This window comes from Frankliniella occidentalis, unplaced genomic scaffold, assembly GCF_000697945.3.
Source record: "Frankliniella occidentalis isolate FOCC.00 unplaced genomic scaffold, Focc_3.1 Scaffold138, whole genome shotgun sequence".
NCBI lineage: Eukaryota > Metazoa > Arthropoda > Insecta > Thysanoptera > Thripidae > Frankliniella > Frankliniella occidentalis.
The window spans coordinates 592,926-609,788 of NW_026267265.1; the positions used below are offsets into that span (position 1 = coordinate 592,926).

The 16,863-nt window shown below is 46.2% G+C and overlaps 2 protein-coding genes and 1 long non-coding RNA gene across 5 annotated transcripts in view; all 3 read right to left on the reverse strand.

Annotated features, from left to right (window-relative positions):
- The window catches only part of LOC127750131 (uncharacterized), a 37,560-nt gene extending 32,133 nt beyond the window's left edge, over nt 1–5,427 (reverse strand). The window contains exon 1 of the long non-coding RNA XR_008011526.1: nt 4,632–5,427. This is a non-coding gene — a long non-coding RNA (uncharacterized LOC127750131). The remainder of the gene's footprint in view (nt 1–4,631) is intronic.
- Nucleotides 5,428–7,472: 2,045 nt separating this feature from the next.
- On the reverse strand, nt 7,473–11,246 carry LOC113212686 (IST1 homolog). 3 transcript variants are annotated; one of them, XM_026431485.2, is made up of 7 exons: nt 10,804–11,246; nt 10,582–10,714; nt 10,349–10,492; nt 9,583–9,747; nt 9,294–9,497; nt 8,726–8,785; nt 7,473–8,253 (listed from the first exon to the last, which is right to left on the reverse strand). In XM_026431485.2, the coding sequence occupies exons 1-7, from the start codon at nt 11,070–11,072 to the stop codon at nt 8,035–8,037; spliced, it is 1,194 nt and encodes a 397-aa protein (XP_026287270.1). In that variant the 5' UTR covers nt 11,073–11,246; the 3' UTR covers nt 7,473–8,034. The 3 variants fall into 3 exon arrangements, with proteins under 3 accessions (XP_026287270.1, XP_026287271.1, XP_026287272.1); XM_026431487.2 differs by having other exon boundaries at nt 8,104–8,253; nt 8,726–8,801; XM_026431486.1 differs by lacking the exon at nt 8,726–8,785.
- Nucleotides 11,247–11,706: 460 nt separating this feature from the next.
- LOC113202229 (calsyntenin-1-like) overlaps nt 11,707–16,863 on the reverse strand; it is a 27,990-nt gene continuing 22,833 nt past the window's right edge. Inside the window, exons 12-16 of the mRNA XM_052270784.1 lie at nt 16,666–16,847; nt 16,459–16,575; nt 16,106–16,337; nt 15,841–16,013; nt 11,707–15,751 (exon numbers count right to left, since the gene is read on the reverse strand). Coding sequence (XP_052126744.1) covers nt 15,542–15,751; nt 15,841–16,013; nt 16,106–16,337; nt 16,459–16,575; nt 16,666–16,847 — 914 coding nt within the window. The 3' untranslated portion in view covers nt 11,707–15,541. The remainder of the gene's footprint in view (nt 15,752–15,840; nt 16,014–16,105; nt 16,338–16,458; nt 16,576–16,665; nt 16,848–16,863) is intronic.

Consider the following 16,863-nt stretch of genomic DNA (forward strand, 5'->3'; position numbering starts at 1 on the left):
CCCCTACACGCATTACGCGAGAAATCAAATAGGGTCTATATTTAGCCTTCTAGCCTTTGAGGTGGCGATTCGAGGCCGAGAAGCAGGGGAAAGGGTAGGAGACGGTGTGTGTGGGTGGAGTGGGTGGGGGAGGGGGACCGGCCGCCGTGAACCCGCATATTGCGCGCCAATACTCAACAACTCAACTCCCATAATTTTTTCCCGCGCGGACCGGCCGCGGCGACCGCCCGTAGCAAAAGCGCATTGCCAAAGTTTTAGCCGAATCGAATGGAACCACTCGAACCGTAGATCCTCTGGCCGCGTTGAAATATTCATTTCCCATGCCGCGGACCCCGACGGAGCGAGAGAGGAGTAGAGAGGAGAGGGGGGGGGGGATTCTGCACCGGTCGGCGACGGAAGAGCCCGGAGCCGGGTGCTGCGGCTGCGGTGCCAGCCGGGCGTCCCACCGCGGTCCCACCGCTCGGGGGCCCCGACCACATCACCCGCCATCCACTCATTCATCCGATTGGAACTCTTCATCTCTTTTGTGCAACCAGGGCAAAAAAAAAAATGAACGTCAGGGCTTCCTAGAATGTTTGTCGTCACGTTCACTTTTATTTTGAGGATGATTCGTCCTCGTGTCCAGCCCAGCGATATGCACTGTGTATCTTCCCCCTCCGCTTCTCCCTCCCCTCCTCCCCCTCCCCCCCAACATGGCGGCGGCGGACCTCGCGGAGTGCAATGCTCAAAGGAGAGTGATGGCTCTCGATGTGCGAGCCGGCGGCTCTATTTTTACAGCACATGCCGCTGGTGTGTGTGTGTGTGTGTGTGTGTGTGTGTGTGTGTGAACGCACTCATGTGTGTTGTAGCCCCAAGCTGAGCCCCACCGCCGCTCGCACGAGGCGACGTCTGCGAAGAGGCCCCCCTCGTCCTCCTCAGGGAGAACACTACGAGGAAAATGCCAAATAAAAAACAAAGGCATCGCCTAGCGCACTAAGGGAACGGTGACGGTGAGAGCGAGATTTGTTTGTGCAACACAGAACATAGTAAGGAAGAGAGGGTGACAGGGAGAGGGGGGGGGGGAGAGCGGAGCCAGAGTCGGTCCTGCATCACACATGCACTGGAATGGGCATAAACTCTCCGTCCAAACTCATCTCGAGCGTGTAGACACACGACTTACAAAGTACTGCTGCAAAAGCGCTGTCCTGCACACACACACACACACACACACACACACATGTCACGGCATAGCCATTGTCCCCGTGTCAACAAATTATAGTCCCTTCCATTCGCGGCAGGGGGGAGGGGGCGCGCGGGACGGGGCGGGGTGAAGCCATGTGCTTTCCACGGGCGGTTGTGTCGGCCCGCCGGGGGACGACAAGTAAAGTCCATGCGCCGGCTCGACCAGCCGGGCAGCGCCGATACCGACCGCGGTTCTGCTCGGCTCGGCTCGGCGCGCAACTGCAAAGGCGCGTGTCCGGCGTGAGCACAACGGAGTCGATCCGAGTTGAAAGCAGGGCAGGCAGAGCGGGGTCGGGGCGACACACGCACACGCATGCACACACACACACACACACACACACGCACACGCATGCACACACACACACACACAGGGGCGCGCGCGCGAGCGGACGGCCACATATCAGATTAGTCCGGTCGCGGCCAGACTCCGAGGAGAATTTGATTTCGGTCCGGCCATGGCATAATCGCGCTTCGAGTTGAGGACTGCGGGTCGGGGGTCCGGTGGCCCTGACGAGTCCTGCCAGCTGACTCCCTAAGACTTGGAATTAAAAAATAAAAAAGAAAGAAAGGAAAATACCTTTCTTTCTTTTTTCACGTCACTCGCACTTCGCACTGCTCAGGAAAGGCGCCGAGGATGGCGGTGGTCAGCCCCTGCGGCCGGTGCAGGGCAGGCCACCCGCCGCACACGCCTGCGCTGCAAGGAGCGGCCGCCGCCTAGTCAGCAGACGCTCCCGCACGCGCTCAAGAAAAAAGAAAACGACACTCAAAGAAAAGCGAACGTTGTGCGACAGTGCCTTAACGTCTTTCGCAAAGAGACTCATCATGCACGGCAGGATTGCCCCCCCCCCTCCCCCCAAGTCGCACAGAATAGTAATTCCGGTCGTAAAACAAAAATGTAAGATGTTAAGAGTGTGCCGTCTGTCCAGCCCGGCCGTCTGCTCTGGCCCCCTTCCGGGCCACAAAGCAAATTGGTACTGAGTCAACTCAAATGTCTGGAGGGCGCGGCTGCGCTGGCCGGCTATCGCCGGCTGAGAGGGGACGAGCGGAGGGAGGGCGAAGGGGAGAGGAGGCGGACGGAGGACTTGACTTCATTTAATTGGATAGACACATGAGCAATCGCAGTCGCCGGCCCCCGGCCGAGCTGGACTCATCCTCAGCAAGCACCCTGCGAACGGCCTCAGCCCAGCCCAGCCAGCCCGGCGAGCGAGAGGGGTCTTAATCTTGGCATTACGGTCACCGGATGCTCGCCAAACGACGGGACGGACAAGGACAGGGCAGAGCGGAGCGGCAGCGCAGAGCTGGAGCAGGGCGAGCAGGGCCCCGGGCTCCTACAGAGAGGCAGCCAGTAGCCAAACGGACGGCTAACTCGTGGCGGGGCGGGGCGGGGCGGGGCGGGGGAGGCACGCCCTGTGGCTATGTGGCCGCGCCGGCCGCGTATCGGCGTATGGCCCAGAAGAGAGCCCACGGCGGCCCCTCGCCTATACCACTGCGGGCCTTTGTCCTTTCCCTCGCCACCGCTGAAACAATCATTTTGAAAGCGGCGCGGCAAAATCCTACCGAGAGGGAGAAAGAGAATGGGGGGGGGGCAGCTAGCGAGACCATCGCAACACAAACCCTTTCATCCTTCTTTCCCTTCTCTCTCTCTCTCTGTCTCTCTCCTACATTCTTTCCCCCTACTTTGGCCAATGGGGTCAGGTTCATGGGCTGGACACGTCGTGCTACGCTAGTGCTACGCTAGAGCTACGCGGAGTGCTACGCAGCGCCACGCCGGGCGGGCCAGGCCGCGGGCCGCCGCGCTGCACGCACTCCTACGACGAGTAGAGAGTGGATACCGCTTGAGTCCTGTCGTCCCGTTTCAAGCAATTGTCTCCGAGCCGAGCGGCTGCGAGCGGGCGGCTCGCAGCAGCAGCTCCGTACTCGGCCGTCTAGCGCGGTTGGAGCTGGGGCCGGGCTGGCGACTGTGTGTGGACCGCGGAAAGAGGGAGGGGGGGGGGGGCAACGTTCTCACGGGGCATATGGACACCGAGCCGCGAACCCAGTCAGAACACGACATCGACGAGCGAGACCGCGGGCCGGGCAGGGCAGACAGGGGGACATGGTGGGGCGCAGAGGAGCGCGGGGCGGGGTGGGGCGGGGCGGGGTGCGGCTGCCTAGGCCAGGCCAGCGGCCAGCTCGGGCCCGGGACACCCTGCAGCGTGGTGTCCAGCCCGTGAGCACGATGCGACGAGGGTTGCCCTTATGTTCGGTCCCACGGCGGCGGCGTGGCGGCGTGAAGACCAAGAGAGCCTCGTTAAGGGAGTGCCTTCCCGCTCGACGCAAAGCGTGGACCGCGCGGACCGGCGACCGTACATAACCGTGTCAAAACACGCGTTCTGGAGATACTAGGTGGATGGTGTGCCCCGCCTACTCCAGTTAGTGACGCATGCGCGCGGACAGGCAAAGTTGCCTACACGTAGAGACGCCCAGAGCCAGAGACTATAGGCCAACCCGCCTGCACGCCTGCATGGTCAGTCTAACTTAAGCTTAAGAAATACGTCCTGCAGCAGCCTGCCCTGCAGCAGCCTCTGTCCTGCAGCCGCCTGCCCTGCAGCAGCCTCTGTCCTGCAGCCGCCTGCCCTGCAGCAGCCTCTGTCCTGCAGCCGCCTGCCCTGCAGCAGCCTCTGCCCTGCAGCCGCCTGCCCTGCAGCAGCCTCTGCCCTGCAGCCGCCTGCCCTGCAGCAGCATGCCCTGCAGCCGCATGCCCCGCGGGTACCCGCTAGCCCCGCGGACTCAGACTGCACGTACCCTTACACCGGTACTCTCACGTGCACGCCACGCCGTGCCGCCGGGGACACTCTCCGCCAAAACAAACGGACGGGCGCGAACATCGAGAGGGCCGTGCTACACAGTGTAAGGGCCGAGAGGCGGGCGGCCGCACAACGCGCATGCCGAGGCGCATGCCCTGCCCGGCCCTCCTGCCTGCCGCCAAGTGAAACACCGTGGGGCTGGGCCACGCCGGGGGGCGAGGCGCGGCGCCTGAAGCCTTACGCTCGCGGGCTACCGGCTCCTGTCTCTCCCCCTCTCTTACACACACACACATACACACACATACACGCGTTCATACACAACACAGACGTCGGCACGCTCTCTATCTCTAACGCACACTAGATCACCTGTCTAGCCGACGGGCCCGACCCGACAGGCCTCCGAAACAAGCCTCGCACAACACGAACCACCGCCTCGAAAACACACCAACTCTGACGTCAGTATACGACCGCGAAACTTTTTCTTCTCTTTGGTATTTAATACCGAATATACTGGTATTAGAAGCAGTATAGGGACCACAGGGGGAGCCATCCTATCTATCAAGATCCAGAGGAAAAATTACGCAAAAAAAAAACAACAGTATTTTTTTAATTTGCACAGCTTACCTTGTGAGTGTTCCCCGGGCAGTTCGTTGTAAGCGAAGCTCTGCAGGTCGTAATCCAATTGGCACAAATCGAAGAACAGGCTTGGCTGTTTTGCACTCACACAGACAGACGTCACAAAAAGAGTCACACTCTCTCCGAAAACGGAAAAATAGCGGTTTTAACACACAGCTTTGCACACACATACACACTCGCACACTCGGGCGCCAACCCCAGCGCTACAATTGAAGCCAAGCAAGTTAGCAAGCCAACCCCTTCACTGGGGTTGCGAGGGGCCGGAGGGTGGGGCGGGACAGGACGGCGAGGAGGGTCTTCCCCCTGGCGCGCCGCGCTGCAGGGCACCTTCCGTTCGGGTACCACAACGCACCAAAACGTCAGGAGAATGGCGCAAATCACACACACGGCCGCCAGCTCAGGTCACTCCGAGGGGTGCCATGGCGGCACGGCAGGGGTGGCATCACAAGATCACAGCGGAGCACCCTGCTCTCTCGCGCACCCGCACGCGGCGAGATGTCACCCGCGAGGCCCCGCGGCCCGTGACGGCGGCCTTGGCGTGTCGGGCTCGTTCGTAGGCCTTCCTTCGCTCGCTCGCGGGTGCCGGGCGCACGCGAAGAGCGCTGTCACGGCCAGGACTCCATGTCCAGGGCCTCCAGGGGGAAGGCACGCGTGCTCCTTGCGCCGGCCGGTGCCAGCGCCAGTCGGGTTGAGCGTTCGCGACCCGGAGCGGACTCGCCTGGCGGACACGACGGCGCGGTGGCGAGGCGGAGGCGGGACGGCGACTGCCGGCTGTGCCGCGGCTGTGCCGGGCCCACGGGCCGCGCCGCCGTAGCGCTGCTCCACGAGCTGCCCGGGGCCCCGCGCGGGCCCGCTGCCGCCAGCGCAGTTCGCGGCGGGCCCCGCCAGGCAGTCCGGGCCCCTGTGGGGCCCCCGGGGGCGCAACCTACCCGCGAATGGGTATACTACCCTCCTGCAGGGTTCCGGGTGGCTTTGCCTATCCGCACCCACTAACAATGACGCCTTAGCGATCGTCCAGAAACTACGTCCGTCATTGCCCCGTTTTTTCGCCGTTACAAACCTGCAAAGCTCTCATAGCGCCTGATAGGTAGGCAACGTCTCGCCTGCAGTGCATGCGCGCACTGCAGTGTGGCCTACCCTGAGCCTCGCAGGCGCTGAGCTCCCGTTACATGCAGTGTGCTGCAGGGGAGCGTGAGTCCCTCGCGACCCCCTGAATTCTGCCCAATTCAAACTAATTCAAACCAATTGAATTTAATTTAACATAATTCAGAAATAATTCCCATTCACTCAGAAAACAATTCCATCAATTCAATCCAAGCGAATCCAAGTAAATTCAAGTCAATCCACGCTAATTCAGTAGATAACGATTATTCAAATCAATTCAAAAACTATTTAATTCATGTATTTTATTTCAGTCCAATTCAAGTCAATTCAAATTCGACTCTCGACCAGGGCTTGGACGTCGGTTCGGACGTCCTGAGGTCAGTGGAGGGACGCTCAGCCTACGAGCTCTAAAACACGATTTGTGATCATTTTTGTGATTTGCCTACAAAGCAGTTATAGGGCTGAAACTTCTGTAAATTTAGTAATTAACTTCTATATGAGCTCCGGCGAACTCCGACAGATTTCAAGTGATCTCCAATGAACTTTGGCCAAAGTTCGATGAAGTTCGCGAACTACAGTGAGGTATTTCGGTAAACTCGATTAACTTCGACCGATGATCGCGAACTTCAATTAACTTTGTCAGAAAGTTCACGAACTCTGACTTCAGAGTATTGATCAGGTATTTTCCGACCTCGTTTCGCACTGGTCCAGTGAACAAAGCAGGCCTCTTTGAAACAGCGAACGTCTCGCTCGCAGCCATAAGAGGCGTCTTTCTTACCACCAGGCTGTAGGTTTGGTGTGGGACTTGTCCAGAGATCACACGAGGTTCGACTTCAACAACGACGGTTTATTCTTACTTCAACTGACAACGACACAACGACTACAGAGATTCCACGAAGACTGACATTCAGACTCAACTCCACTTGACAGGTAAACAATATCAAGAACAACAAGAATAACAATTTTAGCGGGGAATGCAAACAGAGCTACCAACATAGAAAGATAAATCTTACACAGATATCAACACAGGCCACCAGGCACGCGGCCAGGACGACAACGACGAGGAAGAGGGTGGCGAAGCGCATGTCGTTGGATTGCAAAGGGACATTGGCTAGTGCCTCTGGTCGGCCCCCGTTCCTGTATTTAGACCGACGGGCGGCGGCTCGTGCTCGTCGTGAGCATTCTTTAGTGATATATCCAGTCAAGAGTTTGTCGTCTCTACGCTCAGCGACCAGCGTAGCGAATGCTCACGCAGTTGGGCCAGGGGCAAGTAGTCTGCTACGCCAGCTGTACGCTGCGCTGAGCGTCGGAAACGGCACCAATTCTTATCTGGGTAAACCTCTTTAACTTGTTGTTCAATATTCAAAGAAAGGAGGCAAAATCGTGCCGTCCTCTATTTCATTTAAGTACTGTAATGTCCACGACTCATGAATAGAATTAGCCTTCGTGAACGTCTAATAGGAGAGACGGAATGCCTCGTCACCCGGTAAAATACGTCAACGTGGATTTCATGATCGTTAAGCACGGTGTCACATCGTGTGTCAACCTCCTGCCCAGCGTTTATGTCCCTACCAGGACTAGCGATCTACTTTCCCCTACCACTCTTGCTCTTCCTGACCCCCCCCCCCCGTTTTCCCCATAATTTCACCCAAAAGACAAAGGGAAAAAACTTTCAAAAAAAAATGTTACTTTAAAAGAAAATGGGTGAAAGAGAACGAGAGCGAGTTAATAACATTTTAAGATATATTTCTTCAAAAAAAAGATACAGCCTTTGTGAGAGCACATTTGAATATAATTTAAACTAAATGGGGTAGTAATAAAAAATTTACAAACAACAAATAAATCTATAAAACTTTGTAGGGGGATAATTTGCTAGAATAAATCCCATACCTTCTCACAAGCACAAGCAATATAGTATAAAAGTTACATCTTGAGCTTGATAAAATAGCATTATTATTTAACTACGTTTTCAAGGATATTACCGATAATTAAAAACATTGACATATTTATCACAAAAATATTGCCCTGAAGTATACAGAATAGATAGTAGTTGGCAAACAAGTCACACGTGTCATTGATAAGAGAACCATCCACATACAAGATTCAAAATTTTGAACAAAGCAAGGAAAGCAAGCTTTGAAAAATAGTAATCTGGCGACAGTGTTATAACATGGTTGTAACATGAATGCACCATGAAAGCTCCTCTCTCATGGTTGAAATGCATATCATTATGTTTTCAAAAATTCTTGAAAATTTGAGGCATGCCAAATGAAATTGTGTAAAACAATTATTTTTTCTTCTTTAACTCTTCAAACCGTTTTGTTAGGTCATCAAAGTCAATGTCATCAGCTCCAGATCGACCATCAACTTCATCAGGAGGAAAACTGCTGGAGGGGACTGAAGGAAGATCTGGCAAGTGGAAATTCATCCCGCTGCTGTGTGAAGCCTTAACATCATCACCAGGAGACAATTTGGATCTTGGCGCAGGTTTTGGATGGTCAGAGCTCTGTCAAGGAAATAGGATTTAACTAAATACACAAATTTAGGAATACAAAGTACCTAAGATAATCAAAGTATGTAAATCGGATTGAAAATTTGACAAAAAATAATATTAACTGGAAAAATTTTAATTTCTGAAACTAAAAAGCACAACTAAAATGCAATCTAAGCAAAGAGGAAAGCAGTAAAAGAGTATCACCGATGCACCACAATTAAAATAAAGAGGTTGAAAACATGGTTAGAAAAAGCTCAACCAATCAAAAGAAGACACATGCTGAATGTAAATTAAAAAGATAGATAGATAGAGATATTAAAACTAATATTGTAATGTGAACCTAAAAGTTATATGGTGGGTTAAGTCTTGTGAGGCAAGTATGTAGCCTCACGGTGAGACAACTCAAACGAGGCAGCTTGCTTCAGAGGTGTTATGCCTCACAAGACTAAATCCACCAATAAAGGATTAACCTAACAAGGAATACCTGTTTGTTTTTGTTGACATCTGGAGGAAACAGGCTATGGAAAGATGGAGGAGGAGAATCCTGAAAAACATGCATACTATCAAAATTCTCCAGCACTCCTCTTCCACTACACAAACAATGCTAAAATTTACCATTCAGGTGCAAATTAATTTTAAAAATACTTGATGTAAAGTGTGGTATTCATTCTGAGAAATATAAACTTCCAAATTTACTGTTTTTTTGTTTTTTTCCTTAAGTTGACTTTTAGGGGAGGGGTTGCACGGCTGCTAATTAATGAAACGTGAAATGTAAAGTGTAACATTAGAAGAGCAATTACCTTCACCAGAGTTCAACATCTATGTTTAAAAAGCCACTTTACTGACAGAAAACTTACTTACATAAATATGAACTACCACAAAGATTCTTTTAGCATGTGTGAGTTTTTAAAAAAATATCTAACTAAACTTGAATAGCTTCTCTTCAAACAAGCACTACGTCACACTCAAACTCAATATTTTCTTTTCAAATTAAAAATAAACACAAGCTTTTTCATGCAACATTCACAAATGTAATGTCAAGTCGTTCACACCTGCATATTGTTCACGTTGCTGCTAGTATCACCTCCGGGAGGTATATTGTATGACATTGATGCAGGATTCACATTAAATGGAGCAGCAGATGGATCAAAAGAGGAGCCTCCAATGGCTGCGTTGGCGTCAGAAGCTGGGGCCTGCTGAGGCAGTGGGGGAGGAACTACAAATCCCCCTGTTGTACCAGCTGATGGTTTTGGTGTCTGCAATTGGAAAAAGATTCTTACTTAAGTGATGGAAGCTATAATAAAAAGGTTATCTTGCAACAATGATTAGCTAATAACACACAGGGTAGTTAAAAGGCTGGAAATCAGATGGCAGCATTGGTGGTTGGGGGAAGCCAACAAATCCGGCAGGTTGAGGGACTCCACCACCCCCCAGATTATTTTTGTCTTGGTCTAGATCCAAAAGGAGCACATCTTCTCCAGCATGGGGCTCATCCTCTCTCATGACCTGACAATAAAAAAACAAGGGAGAAGAAAGCACAAAATTACTTTTGTGGTAAAATGGACACCCGTTTTTTACAATGTTCTTAAAATTATTGTATCTTCATCTCAGAATATAGAATAAAAACCGTCAAATTTTTTGTTGAGTTCTCAAGATAATACTATTAAACATGAAAAAATGTAATTGTTAAAAGTGACAGCAAGGTTCCTAATTCTGAATAGTATTACTTTTATGTTTGTAGCTGTTGTGTCTTCTGAGATTAAAATGTCGACTAATAAGCTGGGTTAGGGACTTAGCACTAAAATCGGTTTTTTGTTAAGTGTTCTTAAAAAAATACTATTAGACTCGGAAAATAGTTCATAGTTGGTAGAAACACCAACTTTTCCAGTTTCAAATTGTACAAGTGTTATGTTTGTAGGTATTCTGTGTTCTGAGATGAAAATGGAATCAGTTAAGGTGTGACACTGCACAGAGAACAATACTCGTTCTTTTTAAGACGATGGTGGGATGGTAAAGAACGAGTAAAAACAACAGTATTTTGATCACATTGTAAATGTTAAGGTTGCTTTAGATTAGATAACAAGACAATGTTATCAAATGTACTTGCCTGTGGATCAGGAGTGAACTCTATATTGTACATCTTAGCAATTTCAATGAGATATTTCTCAACAAGAAGCTTAGGTGGTGCCTGAACACTCATTTTGTGCTTCAACTTTTCAGATATTGACCCTACAGCATCTTCCCTGCAAGCCTGAATAAAAAACAAATTTTTTAATAAATTATAAAATGGGTGACAGTCGTAAAAACAAAAGGCAAACTATAGCGGCTTAAGGAACTTACATCAACATACTGCCGGCCATATTTTGCTGTAAGTTGATCAGTAATGACTGACATTTCTTGAATATCTGACTGGATTCGAGGTGCTACCCATAATATGCTTGATATAGCTTCGGCAATGCCTTCATCTAAGGTTCTGGGTTGGGCAAATAGAGAGAGAGGGAATTAGAAAACTTAAAACTCTGAAGGATTAACTGTTACAAAACAGAAGGTACTTAATCTTACTTCATTTGCTGTAAAAGTCCAAAACGAGCCAACAGAAGATCACAGTACATTTCAACCACTTCAAAAGCTTCCACAATGTAATCTTCTCGGATGATATGTTCAACTCTGATTCTAGCTCGCTCAATTTTACCTGCAGCCAGGTAATCTGCTATTTCTTTCCGCGCCTTCTGAGCCAGTTCAGTTTTCTTTTTTTCCAACAACTTCAGTCTGTTTATAGCTAACCTCAAATGAGTTTTCAGCTTTGTGTAATTTGGACCGCTTGAAAACATCTTTAACCGTACGAGTTACAAGCAAAATAAAGTAATTTCACTTAAATTTTCCTACAGAGGATTGGAAATGCCCTGTCAAACCAAAATAAAACTCAAACACACAGAAAATGACTACACAATGTCAAGATTGTGAAGTGAAGTGACTCATAAACATAACAAACAACCGTTGGTTGTTCTTTTGTTTTGGTTCTAAGCATCCATCCAGGTGGCCGTGTGTGGATTCACCCGCGCAGTTTGAAATGATTGAGATGGAGTTGAAAATGGTAGACTTCTCAAGAGCAGGTGAAACACGGACCGAGGCGGCCTGGGCGATGAGTCCCAGGCGCCACAAGCGTTTTTTAAAACATATTCTCCACCCTCCACTGCGCGAGTCATGCCTATGTACCGGGTAATTCAGAGATAAGGCGCAGGAGCGGGCGGGTTTGCCTACTAAGGGACCATGGTGTCTTACGGGCAGAGCGAGTAGCGCTAGTAGGCAAACCCGCCCGCACCTGCGTCTTCTCTAATCACCCGGTACATATTGCTGGGAAAAATTTTGTACTTGTGGGCAGGAGCTAAGAGACGACCAGCGCCCTCGTTGATATTTTGCTTAAATGATAAGAATGATAGATGATGGGAACACATAAAATATAAATTTGAAGGTGTAGGATTTTTTTTTATTAAACAACATTAGGTGATACATCACTATCATTATTATTGTTGTTTTGAGTATCCAAGACATAAAATTCAATTACCACATTGACTCTTACTTAGAATACTTGCATTACAATACATAGTACAAATACTGCATGTGTGCTACTGCATTGCACATCAAGAGATGCATGGACAAAGGGCATGGACATTTATGTAGCTTATCAGTGCAGTTACACCAAATTGCGCCACTACAATTACAGCCAGATAATTTTAGAGTTTTTTCCTTTTAAAAATAAACAAACAAACAAACAAACAAAAAAAAACAATTTTAAAAACTGATTACTTACTGAAGCTGGCAGGACCAAATTAACAGGTAATACAGTACAAGAAGGCCAATCACACATTACACCTACTATACCTAGTCAAAGCAATATTTAATTTTTTTTTCAGCAGTCCATTTGTTTCATAAGAAGACTTACAACTATATGGATGAAATAAGAATCAAATTTGCTGTCTTTCTTCGTGATCACATTACCTCTTACAGTTACCACAACAGTTACCATACGTATTGGACCATTTCATTACCAATTACAATAGTTACTGGTTACTGCACAAGGGTGACAATCTGTAGTTCATCTATTAACTGCATCTCTAGAAGCAAATATTTCTTTGTATTCATTCGCTCCACCTCAGTAAAGACAGGGGCCAGAAAAACTTAACAATACATTTAACATGATTTCAGACACTTGGCAGTAATGGTAGCGGCGCTGCTTACCTAACTGTCCTCTAGTGAATGTTCAATGTCTACAGGTGAAAGGATGGACGCAACATCATGACAAAGTGTCAATTAAAATGGTATCAAAGGTAGATTATTAACATGCTGTGAGGTGAGTGAGGCCCACAGTGTCAAGCCTGCATCAGCATGTTACCTAATTTGTAGGGAATCAATAAGCTTTGTACAGGGTTAAGTAAACAAAATCAATAAATTTCTGCAGTATATAAAGTTATAACATCACATCAACAATAATTACCCGACAAAGGGAACCAAACCTTAATTTAGTACTTTAGTACAGTTAATTAATACACACTACATGAAGTAGTGCAAGAAATCTTCGACAGAAAGCATTCATCCAGGAGTAAGTCAAAGTCAACAATATGTAAGTCGTCAGAAAGCAAAAGGTAATACCCATGGTTTGAGGTAAGGTTAACTGTCATGAGTTAGCCTTACTGAAAGAGTACCGTTAATATCCGATATTCAAAATTAAACCAAATCCTTTATCTTTAAATGAATTCATTCTGTACACCTCACATTCTCTGTGGCAAAACCCAGCCTCATATTTTTGGAGCACTGGTTAAATATTTCTTAAAAGCTGTGGTTCCAAAATCTCATAAATTTAAACACATGCATAAAGATTCAACAGAAGAGAGATTCAGTAAAAAGTATAAAAGTTAAGTACATTTCAAAAGGGCACAAAAGTGCTCTCCACTAAAAAAAGAGGTAAGTAAACAACAAACCAATAGGAAGACAACAAAACAAAGGACAGAGGAGCTAAATCACTACCAAAGTGCAGAGTCAGTGTGAAGAAGCACGTCTACACTACTCTACATCAAAACACCACCTTATAATAAATTGTTATAATACAAAAAGAAAAGCCCCAAAACAGATAAGGTTATTAAAAAAATATGCAATATTATGTCAATCAAGGGTAGAAGATGGAATGTTCAAAGTGAGGTCAGTGGGAAGCAGCTCAAAGTGGCCTTCATAGCACACCATGGTAACCAACATTTCCACCACCTATTTATTATCCTTTCTTTCCATTATTTCCATTTATTTGTAACTCCACTGACCAAGATAGAAAAGACGTTCAGAGGACATCTGTTTTTTGACAAAGCCATTCAGTCAATGGACAGCTGAGACAACGCTGCAAGAGGAGAGGAATGACATATACTCCTCATATTGCGCCTATAAGTGTACAAACACACTTTGTAATTCCTTTTTTAAAAAATAGAAACAAAATGAAGAAGCTCCCAAGAAACAATTAATCAACGGTCTTTATCACTTCTCCCCACCCACAAAACTTAGGGTAATTTCATTCAATCATACACATGCATTCATCTTTCTCACACTTAGCTAATTTCTTTCACTCACAAATTCTCACATTACAGCAATGGGAGTATGGTGACAGGTGCATTGGATCGGATAACTGAGTGTGGTACAACCACCTCATTTGTGAATATAGTTCAATATTGTCATAAAAAACTATTTTACATTCCGATTGAAAGAAAACAACAAATGAAAAGCTCTACAAGAGTGAGAGACATTAGACGAATGATATGCATACATCGAGAAAACACAAAAGAAGAGAGAGAAAATTGCCAGCTCATGATACAAAGAAGCTACCTATTCCCACCCACAAATACCAATACTGTTAGAGATGAAATGATAGATGGTAGACTATTGAGGCAAGAACGTGCCAGAGTTAGGAACAAATGTATCATGTACAAGTGAAAATAGGCATCTGGATAAAGCAAGTCAACATTTGTAATTTGCTCCTTGCCTAGGACTCTTCCTATGGGAAGGTAAGAAAATTTGCATGAAAGATAACTGCGAAATAGCCTAACACTTAACCGAGGAAATATGCACTCTGAGAAAATCACATCAAGAAATAAAATTATACACCCAATGCTATTACCATGTACAACCATACCACTGCTTAGCTAGTAGGTACTTGTGCAGACAGAAGCAAACCCAAATTTTTAGTTTAAAGACATTTTTAGTTCACTGACAGTTCGTGTGCACAATACAAATTATCATTAATTTTATTGTAAATGCAAAATATCAGTTGCCAAAGAAGAGTTGCTTACACTTACTTTGTACAACTTTCCTCACAAAAAGCTAACTTAATCCTAATGATGAACACTGGGAGATTGGTGAAAGAAAAATATCCTTCCTATGGCACTTAAAATATCTTTGTTCAACAAAAACCATTTAATACTTTCTAGGGCGGAATCAAGGACTCAACTGAACCCATCCATATGGGTCTCATCAGCATTACAAAATATATCTTGATTCGATTCATAAAAAAATAAAACATTATGCAGCTACCATGAATAAAGAATGCAAAATTTAGCACTAGGCAAAGCCAAAGATAAAGTAAATATTTGAAAGAAAAAGATGTAAGCATGAGTGGGTGAACGTAAATAAAAAGCTCTCTAGGTGCATGCATGATGACGATTGCATACACTATTCTTCAACACCAAGATGGAACAAAAACGAATAACAGATGATTCTCTTATCATATTATCAGCAGTAGAGAAGAAAATTAAAACTGAAATATGTGTTTTATGATTTAAAAACTATATGAAACAGTGACATAAATTAATTTCATCTGACAGCATATAGCAAAGACCAGTTCCATTTGGGAAGTTATCAAACACAATGCCCTTACGTTACTCACACACACAAATTCATTAAAAAATTGAAAAGAATTGGAAAAAAAAATATTTATATTAATACCTATAGACTGAAAGACAATGAGATTGTGATAGCTGTGTAAAATTAAAGGAGTGTTTTAATCATAAGTACGTTCTACTGCCTCAAATTATCTCTGAGTTATTTGTAGCAGCAGAGATACACAGCCTAAACACAGCTGTCACAATCTTCCTCAATACAGAAAATGATGTTTGACTCATCAAGAGTATCTTAAAGGAAGGAGAACAGATAGTGTAAACAAGTATCAGCTCTTGCAACCCAGTGTTTGAATTAACAGACATGGCATTTTGCCTTCTGATGCTTAATTCAAGTTCTAGCCCTCCTGGACAATTGCACTGAGCTTCTAAATGGTGAGAGTTGAGTTATCCCACTCCAAGTCCTTGTGCTTTCCTGACTCAACTTCTTCTTCTTCCTCATCTGTTGAGTCTAAGTCATCGTCTCGATAACTAGACCCGTCATCAGATGAGTCATCATCGTCACAATGTTCCCCTCGTACTCTTCCACCTGCAGAGGCTGGTCCTTGACCATTGGAGGGTGAGGAACCATTCATCTGCTAAATTTCAAAAATTTTTAAACATAGTTAAAAACATATTTTATGTAAAGGTTACGTAGGTATTTGAGAAATCTGTAGATACTACTTACTTCCATGGGGTTTACAGTAATGGTAAGGGCAGAGTCATCCCATGCCATTTCTGTGTCAGCAATCTCTTCCTGATTTGCACGATGATGCGCTGCACGAATGCGAATCACTCCCAGAATGATCATGAAGAGAAGAAATCCAACACACACGACAATGATAATGGTGACTGCGTGGCCTGGAAATGTCAGAGCGCCATAAGGTAAAGGTCAAGGATTTATGTAGCAAAGGAAAAAGTAGATTACTTCAAATATGCAATGCAGTACTTACTTGCACCAGTGACAGCTTGAACACCATCCATAAGGGAATGATCTTCAGAGAGCACCTGGGCAGGGTGCATCTCAACATGGTGTCGGTCAACGTGAGCATGGGCAGGCTGAGGTGCATGGTCATGGCTGGGTTTCTTCTCATGCACATCCAGGTGTTCATGGTTGTGTTTGTCAGCAAGATGAGGCTGCTCTGTGCTCTTGCTGCCAGTCATCCGTGGGTGAATTACTGTCAACTAGGAGAAATGAGGGTGTCAATTTCCTTTCACCTGATTACTTTTAACATGTTACATACAATAACTTAACAGAAAGAACTACTTTGATTGATTTAAAAACAAGTGTTTATGTTATACTTACTGTTTGTACATATTCATTACTTAAGAACCTGCCATTAAGTTCTGAGCATATAAGCTTAAATACACGATTCAAGTAGTAAGCAGGTTTACGATTAGTGTATTGGATCTGTCGAAGGATCTGAGAAACAAAATGAAAAAAATCAGGGTATTTGTCACATCAAGTTGAACAAAATCAGACATATAATAGATAAAGACCAACTAAACATACCTGTTCATAGTTGTAGATAAGATCTGCACCCGATACAACAACACCATCTTTGTTAACCTTTGCAACGACTCCGAACTGAGACAGCATATTTTCAGGTAGGGATAGTGTTTCATGATCAGGATTTAAAGATGGATAAACAGAAACAGAGCAGGAATCTAGCTTCTTCTCGACACTGCTAATATCTAAAAAAAAAGAAAG

Bases quoted from the DNA above. Each gene is read 5' to 3' on its own strand.
- LOC113212686 (XM_026431485.2), bottom strand. From the start codon at position 11,072: ATGTTTTCAAGCGGTCCAAATTACACAAAGCTGAAAACTCATTTGAGG. The intron at 10,493-10,581 runs GTAAGTTCCTTA...TTTTTTATTCAG, and splicing joins ATGGCCGGCAGTATGTTGAT to GCTTGCAGGGAAGATGCTGT. The intron at 9,748-10,348 runs GCAAGTACATTT...TTTTATTGTCAG, and splicing joins AGTTCACTCCTGATCCACAG to GTCATGAGAGAGGATGAGCC.